At 37.6% G+C, this 23,465-nt stretch overlaps 1 protein-coding gene across 1 annotated transcript in view; it reads right to left on the minus strand.

Annotated features, from left to right (window-relative positions):
- Nucleotides 1-23,465, minus strand: part of LOC145987277 (scavenger receptor class B member 1-like) — a 77,444-nt gene that overhangs the window by 22,179 nt on the left and 31,800 nt on the right. The window contains exons 2-4 of the mRNA XM_083121792.1: nucleotides 10,860-10,951; nucleotides 6,952-7,112; nucleotides 5,415-5,556 (exon numbers count right to left, since the gene is read on the minus strand). Coding sequence (XP_082977918.1) covers nucleotides 5,415-5,556; nucleotides 6,952-7,112; nucleotides 10,860-10,951 — 395 coding nt within the window. The remainder of the gene's footprint in view (nucleotides 1-5,414; nucleotides 5,557-6,951; nucleotides 7,113-10,859; nucleotides 10,952-23,465) is intronic.

Consider the following 23,465-nt stretch of genomic DNA (forward strand, 5'->3'; position numbering starts at 1 on the left):
AAGACCACTTTGTACGAAGATATGCTAATCGGGACTGAGCCTACAGTTTAAAGTGGGATCCGAACCACTATGGGCCTCCACCGGGTATCGAAACCGGTACCGCCATCGGGGAGAGAACAGTTACTTGTTGTCTAAATTTCAACAGTAATTAACAAAATTGTTATTTGCTAAAAACATAGGTAGAACTTTTCCAAATGTAAGAATTTACCACTTGGAATTTCTTGAATCCATATTTTCATACATAAACATACAACTAATGAATATTAATGTTAATTTTAGATGGCTTGATTGGTTGATTTGGTTACTTTACATCGCTTTCTGCCGCTATTGGCTAATCGCAACGTAGAGGGTGGATGGTGATGAGATGAAATTGATGAATGACCAACAAAGACATATGGACAAAACTCTCAAAAGATTATACCGGCTGCGAGTACTGACGTCAGAACCTCCTTAGTGTTCAATAGCGAATAAGATCTCGATTTATGCTCAGGTATCAAACACGTTTTCCTCTTATATCATATGTAGAATAAAGTAACTATAAAATGTACCTGTAACTGAGTTACTTTTCAATGTACTGTAACGATAACTCTGTTACTTTTAAAAAGGAACTTTCCAAACACTGGTATTTCGTGTATTATATGTGTAAAACACTACCAGGATGTGTCTAAACACATATATACACTCGGCCGCCTCCCGTGGCGGAGTGGTTAGCACATCGCGCTACGACGCGCTAGGGGACCCGTGTTCGAATCCCAGCCTGGGCAAGGATGTTTGTGAGTGTCCATTCATCAATTTCATCATAATTTTGCAAATTAGCCAAAAGTGGCACAAAAAGCAAAGTAAAATAAAGCAAATCAATCAACAAATATACACTCACTAAATACGACCTTACACAACTCGAGGTAAAATATTCTGAATAAATCCCTGATCCAAAGCAGTATTGTAATGTTTAATGTTTACAATATTGAAACACTTTTATCGATTTCGTAAGATGTAAGTCCTCCCAATATATATATATATATATCTCATTAAGAATCGCATCTCAATTTGCCGGAGGCACACATGACAGGGGGGGGGGGGGAATCAATCTATCGTTCTCATTCTTGAAGTTGGTTCATTGATTTCACTCAACTGTATTGCCAATCTATTCTTTCAAGGCGTCTAGCAGATGAAAAAAAACAACAACTAAAAGCTTACGATGGTTAGCGTGGTATACCCCAGTCAATAAATGTTTCACGTCGGGAATAATTCCATAAAAGCTGAATTTTGGTCAGTTGTTAGAACACTACTAGTAGTGCAAAATCCCAAAAGTTCCCGCCCCTCCTCGCGGTGCTTCCCCCACCCCAGCGCCCCCCCCAAACATCAATTTCGCAGACTCTCAGTTATTGATCTATATCTCCGTATCCAATGGTTGTAGACAGGTAATCTTTCTTTATTCTTAATGCTTATTAGATGGGCTACAAGAAAGATTCTGTTTAATTTTTCGATAATGTTGATGGTTTTGCCGTAATTTAAAAAATAATCTTCAAAAAGTGATTTTTTTCTAAAGTTCAAATCACAAACCCTGAGACCTTCTGTAAACAAAACCACCTGCATGCAGAAAGCATTGCAAACTCATAGAAGTAAAATAATCCCCACGAAAATCCAGCGTTGTTACAGGATTCATTACGTAAGGTAAAAAAACGGCCAATTTGTAGTATGGGATACGCTGCCGCAAATGACGTCTCACTTTAAACCCAATGCTCTTTCTTTTTTTAATTATTGCTTCACCTTTATGGTTAACTCTTTGCACCAGTAATCATTTCCCATAAATTTGGCTTCTTTCTTGCATGTGAATTGAATATATTTTACTTGCATTTTTTTAGACAAAATGATATAACATGGTAATGTATATTTCTAAGGATGATATAGATAGGAGTGTATTTGAAATTTGTTTGTAGATTTTATGTAAATTGTATCTTATGTAAATAAAATATATAATGGGCATAAACAGCCATATGCAATGATGTAAGTCCAATAAATATATTGATGATGATGATCAAAACAAGACAAAGAAAGTTCGTAAATTTATTGCAGTTGGAAACTTTGACAAGCATCCTAATAACGATTTTTGTTCCGCCAAATATAGTGCACTTCGTAAAATAACTTGGTGATATGGCAAGGCAAGATAAGTGTGAACATTTTGTAGTAATATGCATTGTAACTTTCAATGAGCTTAGAGATTTGTGTACATAATGATATTTTATAACACTGGTTATTTTCTAAAAAGGAATAATGTGAACAGCAAGGAAGTAGTGCAACTTAGTAATATTGCCTGACTTATCTTTAGAAAAATAACATGCCGAGTTCTATGCGTGCGGGAAGGTCTTCGTGTTCTCCGAGCTTGTTTTTAAAACACCAGCAAGGACAGCCTTTGAAAAGGGGGTGAGAAACAGATTCTACCCAATATTTATGTAACTTTCTGTCAGTGGTATCCTGAGAAACCAGTAAATGAAGTGGTTAAGTTGGTATCCCAGTGCAGTGGCGTGTCAGTGTCTGCAGTTTTAAGTTTATGAAAGAGAGAATGACCGGGAGAGTAACAAAGTATGCGGCTGCATATTCGTCTGATGTTTTGAGAGCGGGTTCTCACATTCAGAGGCTCTTATATAAAATGAATAGGTGCGGCGAACTATGAGTGTAACAGCAGATGATTGTGGTCATGAATCAGCTGACGCGGAGTGATACATCTAATCGGTGAGACCGTTTGTTTACAGAAGGTCTCAGGGTTGGTGATTTACACTTTAGTACTCTAGTTTTTGCCTTATAGCATCAAAGGACAAAAAATTGTTTCGAATAAAAGTTGTAGGCTAATTTATAAGCTTTAAGACGATATCAGTTTTAATATATTTTAATGCAAGATGAGCCATAAAATGTGTCTCCAAATGGAGGACAGCACCAAAAAGTGTGTCTTTATTACAGACCGGCGATTAAGTCCGGAATCATTGACTTTTTGATAAAAGCATGAGACTTGGTAGAATCACTTAAGACATGTTCAGTCGAGCAGCCAATCGCCATCTGCATGCTGATGACCGCAATCTTGAAAAGAGTCCGCCATATTGGATATTTTTGATTTGATATCTCGGGAACGGTGGCACCTGTGAACTTCAGGATTTTTCAGCAATGCTCCAAATAGTGTAAACTTTCATAATATATAAATAAATCTGTTCTTGAAAATTAAAAATAGTGGTCTTGTAGAAAAACTCACTATAATACTTTATGTGAATAACTCCTTAATAATTCTCGAACCATATAGTATTATTCGTATATTTGGTAACGTTACGAAATGTTTGTTAGAAGACTTTTAGATGAACTGAACCCTTAAAATATTATTTTTGGTATTTATAAATTTACCTTAAATAACATTTTTAAGAGAAATTCAATTTATGTACAACCCAATTTGATTTCTGAAAGTAGAATTAATTGAAATTCTATTAAATTGTTTTATTATTTGAAAGAAAAAAGCGTTCATTGTAATTGATGATACGAAAATACTGACATTTGTTTTACAAAATATTTTGTAATGAATTTCTCATTACATCGGTTCCCTTTCTGATCAAGTTTTAAATTATTGGAAAATATCCCAATCGTTTTTACTAGTTTTGACATGGTTTGAAAGGAATATTGTGATCCACTTTTGTCAACATGAGGATGTTAGAATAATAAAATTTCTGTATCATGAAAGAACCTCCAGCACTTGTAGCCATAGGGTTGGTATCTTTGTAAGTGCCTTTGTAGTCAACCCAGCTCCGCTGATTTCTGATGGAGGAGTACAGAGCGACAGAGGTCCTTGGATACGTCAATGGCTGACAAAGTATACAAGTATTTGCCGGTGATAACTAGAGAGAAATCATAAAATACGCGTCAAGTTAACAGTGAACTGGACGTTCCAAGTGTTGAATGGAAAATCTTGCCTCCACTACATTATGCGAAGGTGAAGGATACGATTTTGAGATCTGATCAAAGAAGGGAAACGAACTTATGAAAATTCACAACACAATATTTTCTAAATAATTTTCACTATTTTCGTATCATCAGTTACAATAAAAATGCGTTTTTCTTTCATTCATATTTTCAGAAATCAAATTGGTTATATTTGTCTTGTATTTCTCTTAAAAAAATGTTATTTGAGGTAAATTTATAAATACAAGAAAAATAGTATTTTAAGGGTTTAGTTCGTCTAAAGTCTTCTAACAAGCATTTCGTAACGTTACCAAATATACAATACTATTGTATGGTTCGAGAAGTATTATGACTTTTAACTCTGAGTTATTCACAAAGTATTATAGTGAGTTTTTCTACAAAACCACTATTTGGAGCATTTATGAAAAATCCTGGAGTTCACAGGTGCCACCGTTCCCGAGATATATCAAATCAAAAATATCCAATATGGCGGACTCTTTTCAAGATTGCGGCCATCAGCATGCAGATGGTGATTGGCTACTCGACTGAACATGTCTTAAGTGGTATAACAATTGATTCTACCAAGTCTCATGCTTTTATCGAAAAGTCAATGATTCCGGACTTAACCGCTGGAGTGTTAAAGACACATTTTTTTTTTGTGCTGTCCTTCATTTGGAGAGACATTTCATGGCTCATCTTTTATTAAAATATATTATAACTGATATCGTGTTAAAGCTTATAAATTAGGCTACAACTTTTATTCGAAACAATTTTTTGTCCTTTATTTGTTCAAATGTTATAAGGCAAAAACTTCAGAAAGTACTAGAAAAAATAACTTTTTGAAGATAATTTTTTAAATTACGCCAAAACCACCAACATTATCGAAAAATTAAACAATCTTCTTTGTAGCCGTCTAATAACCATTAAGACTAAAAACAAATACCTGTCTACGACAATTCGATACGGAGATATAGGTAAATAACTGAGAGTCTGTGAAATTGATGTTTGGGGGGGGCGCTGGGGTGGGGGAAGCACCGCAAGGAGGGGCGGGGACTTTTGGGATTTTTCAATACTAGTAGTGTTCTAACGACTGACCAAAATTCAGCTTTTACGGAATTATTCCCGACATCGGAATTTCTTTTTGTCCTTCATTGACTGGGCTAATAAGAAAAATAAAATATTTGCCCTTAGTAACTCCTCACTGTATATTAAACTTTATGTAAACGAGTGATGCCCTAAAATTCAGAAAACAACCTAACAAAGTAAAAAGAAACTTACCCTCGCAACAGAAGTGTCAAGAGTTGATTTAGCCACTCACTATATTATTCAGGTTGTTCAAGCATAGCTAAACTATCAATAGCGTGTGCTCTGTGAAAACAGCGAATGCTGAAATCATACGTAAAAGCAACTGTAACTCCAGCATTCGTCGTGTGATAAGCAATCCGTTATCTAAAACATAAAAATGGAAAACTTACCAACACAGAAAGATTGGGAAGCACAAGAATGTCGTCCAGATCACCTGCGGATAATTCAGGCATAAATTCCAGATGTCTTTTCTCTTGAAATGTAATAGTGTTGTCTTCGTTGTAATGCAAGTTTGTCTTTTCGATAATCTCCCTAAAAACAATCACAAAAAATATAACAATTTTAAAACTTAAAAATTTAAGTAGTTCCGCACAAGTTTAAAGAATCTCGTACTATATCTTCCTTACAATCTTGAGGCGAAGAAAAGGTCTGAGTTTCTTTAAGTTTGTCCAGAATTGTACATGACCTAGCAAGTAATCACTGTTCTATAGGGTGGGAAATAACCTTTTGCTAGGGGTCCACAGTAAAAAGTAACAATAATTAAGAAATTATGGTAAAACCAAATGTTTACTACGACAATTGTGGTTACAAAAACAAAATTAAAAGTTAGTATGTCCGCCGTTTGCTTCTCTCACAGCACGAATACGATCAGGGTAGGAGCTCAGAAGATTCGCAAACAGTCCGTATTCCATTCCATGTCACGGAGGACTTGTTCCAGATGTGCAAGGAGTGTTGGCCGGGAATAGCGGTCCGGTCCGTGTTCCACTATCATCAAGGACTCAACTGCGTCCTTCAGAATAGCCCCAAAGTGCTCCGCTGCATTCAGGTCCGGTGATGCACCCGGCCATTCAGAACTGCTGAAGAAGTCAATGCCACTTCGCCGAAGAAGGTCTTGGTTTTAGCATTTGCCTTGAAGCAAGGGGCTTTGTCGTGAACTAACTTTTAATTTGGTTTTTGTAACCACAATTGTCGTAGTAAACATTTGGTATTACCATAATTTCTTAATTGTTGTTACTTTTTCCTGCAGACCCCTAGCAAAAGGTTATTTCCCACCCTGTACACTCCAATACGATGAAACCACTTCAAGTTTTAATAACTCAAAGTCACACATTTACATGCTGTTTGTTGTAGATGATGCAGAAACTCGGTTTTTTTTTTTTCTGTTGAAGGTGGCTCAATAGTGATTGATCATTGCCAGGAGAAAGTGCAATATGTGTCTTGGTTCATAGAGACTAAATCAGACACACAGGTGCAGAGCAACTTTCGGACTACGTACATATGGACTTCTTCCTGTAGGGTTACGTGAAGGATTCTGTGTACGGTAAAAACATTGCGGACCTCACTGAACTCAAGCAATCGTCGATGCGTTCCACACCATCACAGATGACATGTTACAGCGCACATGGGCGGAAATTGAATTTCGGCTGAATGTGTTCCGTGCAACCAACGGTACTCACATCGAGGTGCAAGCATGAGGAGGGGAAAAAAATATGAGTTTCTGCATCATGTACAATAAGCAGCATGTAAATATGCGACTTAGAATTGGAGTTATTAAAACTTGAAGTTGTAAAGATACCAATTCTTGGACACCATGTGTAATGAAAAGAAAGAATTTCTTGAACCATGAGGAAGTGCTATTAAAAAAAATCATGTGTTAGTTCCAAAGACATTCTAACCAAGTAAGATTGCTGAATGATAAAGACTTACTTATAAACATATGGGCCGACTTCTTCCACCCGTAATCTTTCCATACCCTGCAGGAATTCGTTCACGTTTGTGTAGTTATAGACATAGACTGAGAGCTGGGGTTCCACTGGGATGTTCTTCCACCAGTGGAAGAGAACTGTCCCATTTCTCAGAGCCATAGCCTGTGAACACACAAGAGTAATTAAAAATTTAGTACACTAGCACCCCTAAAGTCACTATATTTGGTGCAAAATTAATGTCAAAGCAATAGTTGAAGTACATGATTATGCACCTTGTATACTTAATAGAAAACTAATCTAAAATATTATTTTATTCTGTAGATCTCACTTTGGACAGACGCAAGGCAAGGGGTGACCCTTTCTCGATACACCCAAATGTCAACCCCTTCTTCCACGTAGCACATCCTGGACGGCATTTTGCAGACTATAAGGGTTCCGACGTCTGGACTTACAGCCAGTATAATCCTCTATGAAGCTCGTGTTGAGTCGTGCACATATGTTTGTGATTGTCCCTTCATCAATCTCATCACCATTCATCCTCACCTTCGCGATTAGCCAAAGTGGCAGAAAAGCGAAGAAAAATTAAGCATATGAATATCAAATATGCAAAGACATTTTTGAAACCAAATCCGTAATTAGTTATCTAGAGCCCGGATTTGTAAGCGAAATGCATATTCTTTTCCAGACTTCTAGTGGTTAGGAGAAAGGTTATACTTCGTATTACATACCTTGATGAGCTATTTAACTAAGGTTGAAAGTGCTTATAAATGCTTATTTCTGCAGGAAACCGTTATGCTTGCTCATTTTATGATTTTGGTTTAAAATAGCATATTTTACCCAAATCTGTCATATTTCAATCCTATTTCAATCACACGATGGCATCGGAACGACGAGATCAATGCTTCTAAATAGCCGCACGGGAAAAACGGCATCCAAGAAAAGATACAGTACATCCATAATCATTTTTACAAATTACCTGATATTATAACACAGTTGAAAGCTCGAAATAATCCATTGCAACATACACTTTCTCTGATTGATGCAATTTCAGTAACGTTGTCTTCAGAAACTCAGTGTTGCTAAAATTGTGTCCGACAAGATCAGTCAGGTATTACTGAAAAATCCCGGATACAAAACACTGCGTCAAATTTATAAAAAGATTTCTGGTGAAGAAACAGACATTGAAGAGGAATTCACCGAAGAAGAACTGTGGTGTTTTTCACATGCGCCTGTGATGTCATGCTACGTGGAAAGAACATTTTCACTGTACAAATCATTCTTGACTGACAGACGCAGGAGCTTCACACAAGAAAATCTCAGGATGACCATCCTTACATACTGTAACAGCTTTGAATAAGATAAAATATCTAATAAAGAAATGTTTTTTTCTTCAGATTTTCCTGTATTTGTTTATGCTTATTTCTTTCATTTTTTGTGCTTATTACCTTGCTTATTTTACTGTTTGATTGTGCTTATAAATCCGGGCTCTAACTGTATTATATTTTTAACTTATGTAAACATTCGTCTTATGAAAAGCCTAGGGTAGGAATATATTTAAGATTCGATCTATACAGCCTGGTAAAACCATATTTAACTCTTAAATGCTGGAATGGTTACAATTGCTAGAAGTGCAAATATACCTACATTTTAATTTCTCAAATAAATACTGACCATTCACATTACTGCTACCTAACGACAATTGTTTGAATTTGTTATGAGTCATGTCATTCGCCACCAGCGACAATCGCCACCAGCTTAAAATTTGTGACAATTGCCACCAGTCCATTAGCTGCGCGTGAACCACTGTCCCCTCCCCTGAGGCAATGACCACAGAACCTTCCCCTCCGCCGCTAGATTGGCAGTAAGCGATTTTCGCAAGTTTACACCATTCATGCAGACTTTGGAAGCTCTAAAAATGAAACAAATATATATCCAGGTATATTTTCTCTCTTGCCAAACAAAAGGAAAGAAACATATATTCGACTTTTCCGCCTTGTTATTGAGGCCATACCAGAGTGGAATCCAGCGACGGTGACAGTCGATCTTGAATCGGCAGCAATTTCTGCCCTTAAAGTTGTATTTCCCGCAGTAGAGGTAAAAGGTTACTACTTCCACATGAGAAAGTGCATCTGGAGAAAAGTTCAAGATTTGGGACTTGCTTGTGAGTATATGTAGAACGAAGAAGTTAGGATGATCATCCGCATGTGTGCTGCTTTGGCGTTTCTTCGGCCTGAGGATTTTCCCGACGGTTGGCTGGAAGTACATTCCAGAGTACCTGGCAATGAAAAACTTTTTGGATTTTTTAACAATTTCGTGGAGAGAGGGATGGAAAACGAACAAGTTCCAGTCGAGCTTTGGAGTTGTTACAACAGGCGTCATCGAACCACCAACTCTGTCGAGGATGGCACAATAAAATTAATACCGAAGTTGGAAGACCGAATCCTCGAGTCAAGGACCTCATCAACTGTTTAAAGAAAGAAGCAGAGAGCACAGCATGTGCGCTAATAAGGGCCCAGCTCAACATGGAAGGTAAACGAAGGAAGATTGCTTACATGAATAGATGACAGACTGGAAAGAACGGTTAAAAAATATGAAGAAAGTTGTGATATTGTCACTTGTTTGAAAACAATTTCTCTCCAAAGGCTTTGAAGAGTTACTATAAAGCCCAGGAGCTTATGTGCAATAAAGTAAAACTGACGTAGCCAATAGCTGATTATTTTAAACACGACAATATGCAAACAGGCCCGTAGCTAGAATTGATTTCCAGGGGGCTCACGGGTTATCAGGGGGGGGGCTTTGTAAACCAAGTCCATTTTTCAAAAGCTTAACAGTATTAAATGATGGTTAATTATGAGTTGAGGGGGGTCATTAAGTTACATAAAAATTAGAAATATCATACAAAATAGATCATTTTTTATATATTTCAAAACATTGCTAGAAGTGTTAATTGACTGCTACTGAAATCACGCCTTACTACATACTCCATACTACTTCTGATGATACAGATATTTATATCACACAAGAAAAAAATACACAATATTCAAAGTGTCTACCCTCCAGCACATTCGCCCCGGCCGAAGCAATGAAATCCCCCTTCGTTCCCAAAACTTTGGAGCTGTTGACCTTTGACGCAGATGTGGGGGGAATTTGCATAATGACGTCAAAGTCATAGATTTCTGTCTAAACGGGGAGGCCGCAACAGGAGCAGTGAAGGTACAGATATAGAAGCTCCCCTATGAAAGAACTTTCTAAAGTCTAGAGAAGAGAATCTTCTAAATACTTGCCGCTACTTACACTTCTTCTCATATGAATGTAATAACTGCTGTTCATGTTCTGCGACTTTATCCTTTACCAAAGTTGTGAGCAAAGCAATCAATATCTGCTGTATACATTTTCACTCTTCACTGCAAACAAATTATCCAAAATAGTATTACCTAATGTCAAGGGGGCTGACGGCATTGTCAGGGGGGGCTGATGCTATTTCCAGGGGGGCTAAGCCCTGGAAATAATGAGCAATAATGAGAGAAAGCGGCAGGCGGAGGGGAAGGTCCTCAGGGGAGGGGACAGTGGGTCACGTGCAGATACTGGACTGGTGACGATTATCCCTGGTGGCGATTGACAGGACACCGTCTTGAACAGCTTATCTTTTACGTTATAATGTACGTACCATACTGAAAGAGAAATAACACTCGCTACATGAAATATAATTGGTTCTCTACTTGAATTACAATCTGAAGGTGCTGTAATAAAACATAGAATTAAAATGTTGATTTACATACTGTATATGAAATCGAGTATTGATTTGCTTCAGTTGTGTCTACAAGAAACTGCATAATATCTGTTCTTAGATTAATTTATTTCAGGACTTGTATACTAAAAATTCATTATCTCTATGTTCTAGGCCGTTACCTGAAGAAGCAAGCGCTCGAACAAGTTCGTCGTTCCAAGAGTAATGATACCCAAGGAGCTCACCACCAGTAGACCAAGAAGAAAAAAGCCAGCTGGAAACAAACAAAAAAACGTGTATGATATTGAATTATTATGTGGTAGTTACACAAATTACATTGGTATGACATACCAATTTTTGGAAAGTTTAGCAGTTAAATATTCAATAGTTGTTATATTATCATTTTATCATCATTCAATCAACAAAATGAATAAGGTAAACCGGGGTATTAAGGACCACGGGGAAATTAAGGACCGTGTGCTACGAGGGCCACTATTTATATTTTGAGCCTTGGCAACACTGATTGAAGTTAGGCGCGATTTGACGTTTGCACGGAATCGTCTGGCATTATTGACCATACCGTACTTCAAATGTTTTGTCAATAGCTTCATTTGTGTTGTTTATGTTGCCTTGGAGATTGCGCGACAACAATAAAATGGAATTAACTCGTGAACATTTTCGTGTGATGATTTTTTACGATTTTCGACGTGGATTATCAAGACAAGAGTGCATCAATCAACTTACTTCCACATTTGGCGATGAAGCCCCATCCTTTGCCACTGTGAAACGCTGGTATAACGAATTTAATCGTGGCCGCCATTCGCTCACCGACGAGATTCGCGAAGGTCGTCCAAAATCAGTTGTTGTTCAAGAAAACATTGATGCTGTGCAAAACCTAATACTGCAAGATCGTCATGTGACATACTGTGAGATTGAGGCAACCATAGGCATTAGTTCCACCAGCATATATAAAATATTACATGATCATTTAGCTGTGAGAATGGTATGTTCTCGTTGGATCCCACACAATTTGACAAAAACTCAGAAAGACGCTCGCGTCAATTGGTGCAAACAAATGCTCAATAAATACAATCGTGGTGCTTCAAAAGACGTATATAAGATTGTAACAGGTGACGAATCATGGATATATGCATATGAGCCGGAACGTAAACAGCAGTCGACTGTATGGGTGTTTCAAGATGAACCCAATCCAACAAAAGTTGTTCGCGCTCGAAGCACATCGAAACAAATGGTTTCCTGTTTTTTCGGGAAAACTGGTCATGTGGCAACTGTGCCTTTAGAGGAACCTGGAACGGTCAACTCTGAATGGTACACAACAATTTGTTTGCCAGAGGTCTTCGGTCAAATACGGAAAACAAACAAACGCCGTCGGATCATTCTTCATCAAGACAATGCCAGCTGTCACACATCTCGTCTAACAACCGACTTTATGAAGAGTCAAAAAATCGAATTGATGGGTCATCCGCCGTACAGTCCTGATTTGGCACCCAATGACTACTTCTTGATCCGAATGTCAAGAATAAATTGCGTGGACAACGATTTTCGTCGGCGGAAGACGCCGTTGATGCGTTCAAAAACCATATTATGGAGGTGTCTCAAGAAGATTGGAAAAACTGCTTTGACAAATGGTTCGAACGAATGCAAAAGTGTATTGACCATAAAGGAGAATACTTCGAAAAACAATAAAGCAGTTTTCAATGCCAAATTCCTGTTTTTTCATTGTTAGGCTCAAAATATAAATGATCCTCGTAGAATATCGTAAAAAGCGCAAAGAAATGCGAAGCGGCAGGCGAAACAGCAGTGTGCACGGCCTGCGATCCTCCTTTGTTTGTGTAAATAGTACTCTGCACACAAATGGCGTGTAAACTGCGTAGTTAGACCGGGAAACGTAACCAGCCAAGAGGCAGACGCGCGAAAACTCCATAAAGAACTGCTGAGCGGCTGTTATGAAGTTAAAAGCGCATCCTGGAACGTCTACTGCACTAACAGCTGCAGAAGAATCACAATTAGAGGAATCCTTCATTCTACCGGGTGTTCCGTTCAAATCTCCCTAATTTCAATTAATTACTGTGAACGAAGTACGATGAATTGTGAAATAACTATAACACCAAATGAAAGGCCAGATCTTCAAGTTTTGCTTTCATGACTTGAAGTTGTCCGTTTGATCACTACGCAGCGCCACGGTCGCATAAATTAAAATTGCGACTGTTCAACAACGAGCGCAGGCAGTGGTGTGGTATGCTGAGACAAAATCTGTGATTGCAACGCAACGAAATTTCAGACGAGTGTACGGAGGAGTTGCACCTGATGCTAAATCAATTAGGCTGCGGTTTAGTAAGTTTCTAACAACTGGTAGTGTCCTAAAACAATCTGGTGGAGCTCGCCGTCGTGTGTCAGAGGAAAAGGTGGAAAACATTCGAGCTGGTTTTTAGAGAAGCCCAAGTAAATTCATCCGCCAGGCATCTAGGCAATTCAATGTGCCTCCAACAACAATGCATGGAGTTCTGCACAAGCGGCTTCGGTTGTATCCGTATAAAATGCAGATTGTGCAACAATTGAAGCCAGATGATAAGCCGCATCGGAAAGAATTTGGTATGGAAACCCCGCTCGAATGTCTTCCACCGACACACAAGTAAATTTATTGATTGTGTCCAGTGATGTGCGTCTACGCGTAAACAACGATAATCTACATTCTACACGTAGACTATTTGATACAGGTAGATGACGTAATCTATGTAAACAACATGGCAAAGGGTGATAACTTAGCAAAGGGCGCTGTGGAAGTATCAGTTGGTAACTTGTGAGTAGTGTTTCCCACGAGACGAGACTTTGGCCTGTCTCGTCTCGTGGAAATGCTGTGAAATGCTGTCTCGTCTCGAAAATATTCGTTTGTCTCGGGACACATGATCAATCTCGTCTCGTCTCGAATTTTTAAAAGCCTGTCCCGTCTCGTCCCGTGGGCAACACTACTTGTGAGAAGAACCTTTCATAGTCTTCCTTGCAAATTCGAACAATTTCTCACCTAGGGAAAAATATAACATAGGAAATATTCTCGTCTTTTATGAGAAAAATACTACTTTTGTCTCACGACTGCCATCTGTTGCTTTTTTTTTTGTTGCATACAATGTATCTTCTTTCGTAGTTGATGAGAGAAGAGAAGATAAATTTTGTTGTAAATAGAATTCTTGTCAGTTCATTAGGAACCAATATAGTTGAAAATTTCACTTTCCTTTCATGAAAGCATATGAAAGCCTTGAAAATGAATTTTAATGTACTTTAGATTGTCTACGTAGTCTATGTAAAGTACAACCCAATGTAATCTACGTGTAGATTACGTGTAGACAACGCATGTAGACGTAAACTTAAAGTATACGGCACATCACTGATTGTGCCTCTCTTTTAAAAGGTTTTAATGTGTATATACAGGGTGGGCCATATTGATGGGACACATTTCAAATGCATATGTGGAGCATGTAGGAAGCAACATTTATTACCAAATATATGGAAAAAACTGTCAAAGGACGGGAGTTTTGCACTGTGTTCGGTGTTCGAAGATTACATCCCTGAGATGGACACCACCTTGACGAGAACATTCTTTGGCTCTAACAATCATGTTCAGCATAGTTTTGCGCAGGGTTTCGGCTGGGATGGCCGCTATCTCCCTTCGGATGTTGTCCTTCATTTCATTGATGGTAGTGGGCCTTGTGGTGTACACCTTGTCCTTTAGGTAACCCCACAGGAAGTAGTCCTGTGGAGTTAGATCCGGGGATCTGGATGGCCAATGGACATCACTGAATCTCAAGGTGAGCCGTCCCGGGAAGTGTTGTTGAAGGATTGTCATTAACACTACTGCTGTATGACTAGTGGCACCATCCTGCTGCAGCCACATTTCCGTTAGGCCAAGCCGTCTCATTTCGGGTATGAAGAATGTTCATAGCAACGTGTTGTACCGCTCAGCGGTGACTGTGACAGTGTCATTCTGTTCGTATTAACAAATGTTCTCGTCAAGTTGGTGTCCATCTCAGGGATGTAATCTTCAAACACTGAACACAGTGCAAAATTCCTGTCCTTTGGCAGTGTTTTCCATATATTTGGTAATAAATGTTGTTTCCTACATGCTCCACATATGCATTTGAAATGTGTCCCATCAATATGGCCCACCCTATATTTCCTATTATATTTATGTTAGTTTAGGTTCAGATGTCAACGATTTCAATCATTTACGACTCTTTTTTTATCAATTTTTAATGCAAAACTGCTGTAATAATGTATCAATGCCGTTCACAGCAGTATAAACGTCTTTTTTATATAATATATAAATAGCTGAGTTACATTTACAGTTCTTTGCTCAAAAAATAACTTACAGTTACCGTACAGTAAGGTTCTTTTGCAGTAACTTTACTCAAGATAAGCTATGACCCGTTACAGAACAGGAACATGAACTGCAAATGGGCAGTTATTTTTTTAATTTCCATCTAAAATGTACCACTAACTTCTATAAAATTATAATAAACATATAATGTTTATATATGAATATGTAGAGTTAAGCATGTTCTATGTAAACATAAACATAAATGTAAACATTTATACTTGATAATGTTACGTCATGCTTAAAATCCAACCATTAATGTTGAAATGTACATGACTAACTGTAAAAAATAACAATTTCATTACACGTTGCCTGAGAAAAGAACTACTTACAATTACTCAAAAAGTACTTGTAACTTGTTACTTCAAAACTACGAGACAAACCTATTGCAAAATACAGTGACAATGATACTGGGCAGGTGTGCTTACATATCTGCAGCTTTAAAAATAGCAGTTATTAAAATGATGTGCTAATGAAGATGCCGTATCCCCATTAAAGCAAAGTTAATTAATTCCGTCCCCTTCATTGTAAATTAATATTCACACATGTAGCTCAGAACCTCTTACAGAAATTTCTAAGAATTACGAAGTTGTTCTTGTGGCAAGCAATATTTGTTATTTAGAATTTCTTTAATGTGAGCGTTGAATATACGTATTGCTGTTGGGGGACGAATATAATTTATTGAACTTACTGTTAAGCAATTTCATGCTGTTAGTATATTTTATATTGACCACTATGGTTCATATATGATATGATATAGGAGGAACCCAGCATCTTACACGAGTATGTAGTTTGGAATAGAAGCACAATAAGAATGAGAAATAAAAAAAACATGCGTAAATAAAACAAAAATGGCAGAAGTCCGTTTTTACGCCCACTTTATGCTCAAACATGTTAACATTATGCTCTTGGATTATAAGCCTGCAATACGTATTACCACAACGCTACCGGTAAGCAATAATGTGCTCACACTTCATTCTTCTTCCGATGCCCTTGAACATCAATAAACGCGTCATTGCACACATCGAAAAGCGTGTGTGTCTGGTCATTCACACGTAGACTATAACCAAACAATGCCTCGTTTTCATCTGTAATTTTTATGAGACTTATCTCGACTCGTATCATTTAAAAGGGTCATGTTGATATATTCGATTTTCGGGGCAAAACTTCCAAAACTGATTGGATTTATTACAGCATTCACCCAAAAGCTATCACAACTATCAGGCTCCTCTCTGCCGACAGACATTTTGTTCTTTTTTCGTCACGTAACCATGCAGACAGAAGGTTGTATTAATAAAAGGATCAAGAGAAAGGTTCATGACCTGGGTCATAAATAGATACTACTTTCTTTCTGTCAATAGTGGAAATTACCAGGAAGATAAAGTAGGAAATGAGATTGACACTTCGTTCCTTTACTACAAAATCATGATTTAAGATTTTTTACGTAAATGTATGGGCAATACTTAGGCACATGTTGCGTGCGTCTGGTGACAAATTCCGACCGGCTAGTGTTGCCAGCTACGGAGATATGTGCCAAAAATGGCACTTTTTCACTCAACCCATTAAATCGCCGTCATAAATCCATCAAATGCTGTACATGATCATTTTTTGTTGCAAATGACAGATTGGCATGGCATCACTCATTAGACGTCTAATTATGACTCTCCGATATAATTTCTTACATAGTTTTCTCACTCAAAAGTGCATTTCTGAAAAAAATTTAACGCTGCCTTTCGCCAGTTATTAATTAATTTATTTTTCTGTATGGAATAAATTGATAATGTTAAGCATTGAAAAATCTCAATGGATGAGGCTTTATAATGCAAAAAACCCGGTGTAAATATCTCTTACGGTTTTCATGATATAAATTTTCAAAGTTTGGGTTGCGCGACTTTTGAAACACACTGTATTTTTTATTTATAAAGTTGCTTAATTGTATAAGAAACAACCCTGCGAGAATGGAACATTGTGCTTGCTTTGTTAGAACACAACCAAACCAAAGGAACAACCATAATTAACTAGTAGTATATATAAATAATAAGAACTGGGGTTGAAATTGACAGAATCTACAAGAAGATCTTTCAAAAAGAAATACATTTCATGTTCTATAAGACCTTCAATTTTCGTTGCCATCCAACTTACACAGTAAACACTAACATGACCATTTTAAAAGTATCATATAACAGCTATCACATGAAAACTCTGTAATGTATTGAATTGTTGTTTTAAGTTCACTTTATGCACAGAAAGGCTAATCGGGACTGGACACACAGTTTAAAGTGGGAACCTAACCACTGTATGTGCCTCCACCCGGTATCGAACCCGGGATCCCTTGATTACAAGGCGACGACACTACCACTGCGCTATCGAGGAGACCACAATTATGTAATGTAAAATTAAACCGCATGTGCTTCAATAAATCAAACAACTTCATAAGATCGTATATTATATATTATCTCAATTTATCCTTTTGACACTTCATTTTTAAGTTATACAAGTATAGAACATGTAGAGTGGTATGCATAAGTATTACTAAGCAAATTATCCATCACCATGTTTACTGAATTTGTTTTACCCAATGAGAGCTTCATAAACTCAAAGAAAGCACCAAATAGCGGTTGACAACTTCTGCACCAGCATACGCAAAAATCTGTTCCTTTACAACCCATAGGATTAATGAGAAAAATTAATGAAAATAATAATGGCCAATTTGCCGAGTAATACTTGTGCATCCTACCGTACATTATTGCTTCACAAATCATATGAACAAAGTTACAAAATATGAACCTCTTTGTTCAAATCTGGGCGCGTATGCTAGAACCTTTAGCCACCTTTTACATACCTGACATGTATATTTAATATAAATTTAATGATTCAGTTTTTAAAAATATACGTATTTATGGTGAACACAGCTGCAATTTACTACTATCATTTATCTTTATGTAAGATAAAATATTTTTACAATTAAATTCGAAAGTTTTGGCTGTACGTAAGAACTGTAAATTGGTCAATTTTCTATCACATTGGATTTTTCGCGCCAAATAGTTGAATTCAGTGGCGACGTGAAACGAGGCTTAGCCAAATGCGGTATCCTTTCATGTTCTCTTATACAGTCACGGACACTTTTGGGTTCTAACTTCTAACAGTTCCACTGAAAGCAAAGCTAATGATATCGTTCCAACCCAGAAGTGCCCATGACTGTACGTCTCATACCAAGTAACCTCGTTTACTGTTCTCTTAGAATATGCCTATCAAATATGGCATCCATTAAATTTCGATTTATATAAATTTATAATCATTTTTCAATTATTTATTATGAATACAGTAACTTAAGTAACAAACTCAAATTATCGAACCATGAGTGTAGAAGAAACATATTCTGTCATTAGTTTATAGAAAATAGACAGATCAGATGCCACTGTATCTGATTTGTCTCAATTCAACACTTTTATCCACTATGAAAAAGCAACATCCGCCGAGTGCTGCCATCTAGTAGTATTATTACGTAGCTTGAATTGAACTATTGCATGTGAATTCTGGACTAACCGATAAGGCAATAGACTAAACATTCTTCTACACATGTTAGGACTGGACAATGTATTAGGACAAACTGACGCCACATTTCCATCACAATGATTCTATCGTGGCGATGAAGATGAAGGGAAAACGAAACGATGAACGGACAAACAAGAAGGACAGGCTAGGTCAGGATTCGAGCCAAGGACTGCGTTGAGAGATAGCGAGACCATTGGCGTCGCCACAAACTCTTGTAGGGGGTCAAGCCTTTGATAAAACTTGAATACTAGACACAATACCGGTAAGATAATAATTATTGTTACAAAATAGTAACTATTATAAACTAATAAAACACAATTTTATTCCTAATTATTATTATTATATTATCATCATAATCGAAGAGAATTCTATTCGATTCACCACCACAAGACTGATTATCCAGCACAGTTGTTTTCATTAGCTTTTTTTTACATTTCATAAAGTTAGTGTACTGAAATGATTTTTTTATTAACATTAGGAACTTAGTCATAAAGTTTACTCTGTGCGACCTCCGAGATAAAAAGTTCATTTTAGGAATTTTGAAAACCGCCAAAGACAGAAAAAGATGGCAAAATGAGGACTTACTACTAAAAGGAGTATACGTAAAGCCCTTAAGAAAATCCTGGGCACGCCACTGTGTGGTGACCACTCGCTTCAAGATTGTGACGGTAAGGTTTGGCTTGAAGTTTCCCAGAACTTTAATTACAGAAGCGATCGTGTGAGAGAGACATAAATTAATACTGTGAAATGTAAACAAGTGTTCACAAAACTGTAAAGTTCAAATATTGATCTAGTACATGTTTCCACCGAGTATTATGGGATGAAGAGTAAATAAATATTCTGATGATTAAGTGCGATAACCACTCTTGTTATTGTTGGTGTAAGTAAATGCTCTTCCAAGTATACTAGACTCTCGCTTATCCGGCCATTCCTTGCACATATAGGTGCCGGATTCGCGGAAGTGCCGGATTATTGAGAGGGTCGGAAATTACGTACTACTATGTAGTTTAAACACATAGGGACTATACAGGCTGTACTTTACGTGTTTCCTTTTAGAAGCCATAGTATGTACTGAACTTTACTGTAAGAAAGTCACAATTTCAAATACTGTACGTATGTATAGCATTGTTCATCATTTTTAACTAACAACATTGTTGAACACGATAATTCATTCTTGTGCGCGTCATTTCTGCTTGAGTGACTGCAGGCCGGATGTGGGCCGGACTACTGAGAGGGCGGACTATTGAGGGTCAGATTAGCGAGAGTCTAGTGTATAACACACACATAATTTTTCCAGGTAAAAAAAGTTCAAGGACGGAACAAGATTACTTGTTATAGATACAGCGGGTACACCTGTGGGGTTATTTTACCAATTGCTGGAACAGGGCGTTTGATATATGCAAGGAGACGAGATAAGGGCTCAGAATAATTTACGAACGTTTTTTTTCCTGTTTGCATGTTTTATTAAACAAATAACCTAGCATACACATTAAGGAACGGTTTACAAATTAAGCTAGTTAGATGTGAAACTAACTTAACATTGAATAACATCGTATCCGTGCTTGAATAAGTTTATAAATATGATTTATTTTACAAATTACATATTAAAATAAACCTCCTTCAGAACACAATACCCCACTTATGAAGATAAGTGCATGTGCACCATCTAGTGACAATATGTTGAATTATCTCAGTCAGTCACGTTGAGATGGGACAAAATGATATACGTGAAAGTCACTGACTTTTCCCCTCTATTTCCAGCTTTGAAGATACATTTATACAAATATTATATTATACTTTGCAGGTAGCGATGCAACTGTCTTCAGAAGTTCACAGTTAATAGCCTGTCAATTTTTGAGAAATATAATTTACACCCTTTCACTGTTTATACTCAGCCTTTCTACTTTCGCTCTGGCAAAGTTTTCTTCGACTTTTAAACTTTGTCCTTAAGGGGCAAAAACTAACACAATACCCAAATTATCATGCATGATCACCTGATTCCTGCAAAATCTCTGAGGTGGAAGGAGGTGGGCGAAGATGTCCAAGATATCGATTTGAGACCACGATGAACCAGTTATTTTTTTAGTCATTGAGAAAAATTGTTTTTGCAGCTACATACCTTCAAAGCCTGAAACGGTACTTCATTTGAGCGAAATCGGACCCGTTTCAAGACTGAAGAACTGATTTTCACCATAACGTTGAAAACAACTTGCAAGATCATTTTCGTTTTTTACAAAACATGTCTACAATTAATTTTCAAGTAATTTTAGGCCATTTATTGAGCCACAATTTTGTTAAAATTATTAGATTGATTGATTGATTTAGTTTATTTTACTTCGCGTTTTGTGCCTCTTGGCTAAGTTGCGAAGATGGGGATGAGTGATGAAATGGATGAATAAACATTCACAAACAACCAAGCCCGAGCGCGATTCGAACCCGCGACATTTGGCGTCACAAAATTATTAGAATATAACGGCCAGTTTAGGAGGGAAGTGTGGGCCAACTATACAATAACAATACAATAACTACAGTAAATTCAAAGATTTCGAGTCGAAATATTGAGAGTTGCTGGACACCGTTGCTTTCCATTGCATTTAAGCGAAATCGGTCAATATATTTATAGTTGACGGACAATAACCCGATCTATTTTGTCTTGCAGAGCTTCAAATTCTCTTCTCATATTAAATCTATTTCCAATAATTTTTCACGTTTGTTACCGTCTTTTGCGTCGTAAAATAGTATTTAGCAAGAAATTGTTATGTCCTGTCTTTATTTGATAGATGAATTAGAAAGAAAGAAAAATATATAAGGTGCAAAGTTTAAAACTAATAGATTTGTTATGATCAAAAGAGTCGATTTGATTGTTCCAATATACTTTATATTATGACGTAAATGAATGAACGCCAATTAAAAATTAGAAAGATGTTAACGTACTAATCTTTATGTATGAAACTGATGGCGGAATGTTTGAAATTTATACTTACATATTAATGTACAAATATTTGTTAACTCAGAAAGATGTATCAGAACCTTTTAGATAATTTGTCAAAGCTTACTTATGTATAAACTGCACATTTTATTGCAACCTGAGAAAGATTTTGTCTTCATAACTTGCTGGGCAGGGGTTCGAGATTACAGAAAACTTGTATAAATTTGCCAAATTTTAGTTGCTAAACAAGTTGATTCTTAGTATCCGCGCCTGCGTGAGTCTGTTTACAGACCTAGTATTGAGTTGGCTCCCACCCAGCAGGTTTTTATACTGAGTAAAATTCGTAAGGACGATCTCAGGCGGATGTTTAAGACGTTACCGCGTTTAAATCCATAAATAGCCGGTTTCTCTGTCTTGCGCCCCTTCTACCTGGATGTACACAAACTGCCTTGCTATAATAAATTGATATCAACCTACAGAGCATTCCCTGACATTCGCTACGAGACTCTGCGGCAAGCGGCCCGCCTTCAGCGCTTGTCTTTCCCGGCGAAGGGGGTACGCGACAGTCGCACGCTACATGTTTTTTTCGCTCTCCCTGCCTTCGCTCTCTTTCCCTTTCTGTTGACGTTGCAGACTGACGTCAGTATAATCCTCCCTCGGAAGTTGCGTTGTGTTGTGTCCGTGTGTTGAAGATTGTGGTTTAATATGGCACCACAAAAGTTTACATTACAGCAAAGGATTTATCTTGTCGAGTGTTACTTCGGACAGAGGAATTGTGGAGAAGTGCGACGACGTTTTGCAACGAAATTTCTTGGTGTTCCCGTTCCACATAAGACCACTATATTAAACCTCGTAAAAAAGTTTAGAGTAACAGGGTCAGTTCTGAATAAAAGCGGAAAGAAAAACCCACGTGTACTTACTGAGGAAAAACTCGATGAGATGGGACAAAGGTTAGAACAGTCTCCTCGGAAATCTATCCGCCGCCTCTCACAAGAAACGGGTGTTTCAAAAACCACAGCATTTAGAGCCGCTAAAATTCTTAAATGGTAAAATAATAACGTCACGGGGAAAAGTATAAAAATCTAAAAAATAAAGTATACAAAGACAATCCGCACACCATCCGTGAGTTAAAAGAGAGTATTGTACGAGAAATCGGGAGAATTACAGTAGACGAACTTGCTCGTGTAAATGCCAATTTCCTTCGGGGATGCCAGGAATATGTTGCAGCAGAGGGACATCATTTTCAACACCTTCTGTAGTCAAGGTTAGTACACAATATGAAAACTATAATTTTAATAGCCGACTCTACCGACTGTCGCAGACCCCATTTACCGGGGAAGACAAGCGCTGCTTCCCGGGCCGCTTGCCGCCGAGTCTCGTGGCGAATGTCAGGGAATGCTCTGTATATCCGGTGGTACGAGTAGTTCTTTATGCCCTCCTGAGATGGTTCCAGTGCGGACCTTTGGAGTTCCCATGATGTTGACTACAAGAGCTGAGGGAAATTAACTTTGTTTCTTCATCTGCGTGTGTATGTCTCCAGACACAGTATTGAGTGGACTCACACTCCCCAGTTCTTGGAACGTTAAATAGTAAAAAGAAGGGGGAGGATATAACTAACTAACTCTCTAGCCTTCTTAAACCCGAAGGTTCATGGCTGCAGCAACACAGGCCTTCCTTCTGTCCCTATCTTGAGCAAGTTCTATATACTCTTTTCCATCCCTACCGATTTCCCTTAGGTCCATCTCAACGTTGTCCCTCCATCTTCGTCTTGACCTTCCTACAGGTCTCTTACCATCAGGTTTCCCAACAAGAATCTTGTAAACTCCTCTTTCCTCTCCCATTTGTGCCACATGGCCTGCCCACCTAAGTCTTCTTGATTTAATCATTCTAATAATATCTGGACATGAATACAAA

This window comes from Lepisma saccharinum, chromosome 4 (genome assembly GCF_977018435.1).
Source record: "Lepisma saccharinum chromosome 4, izLepSacc3.1, whole genome shotgun sequence".
In the NCBI taxonomy this organism is placed as follows: domain Eukaryota; kingdom Metazoa; phylum Arthropoda; class Insecta; order Zygentoma; family Lepismatidae; genus Lepisma; species Lepisma saccharinum.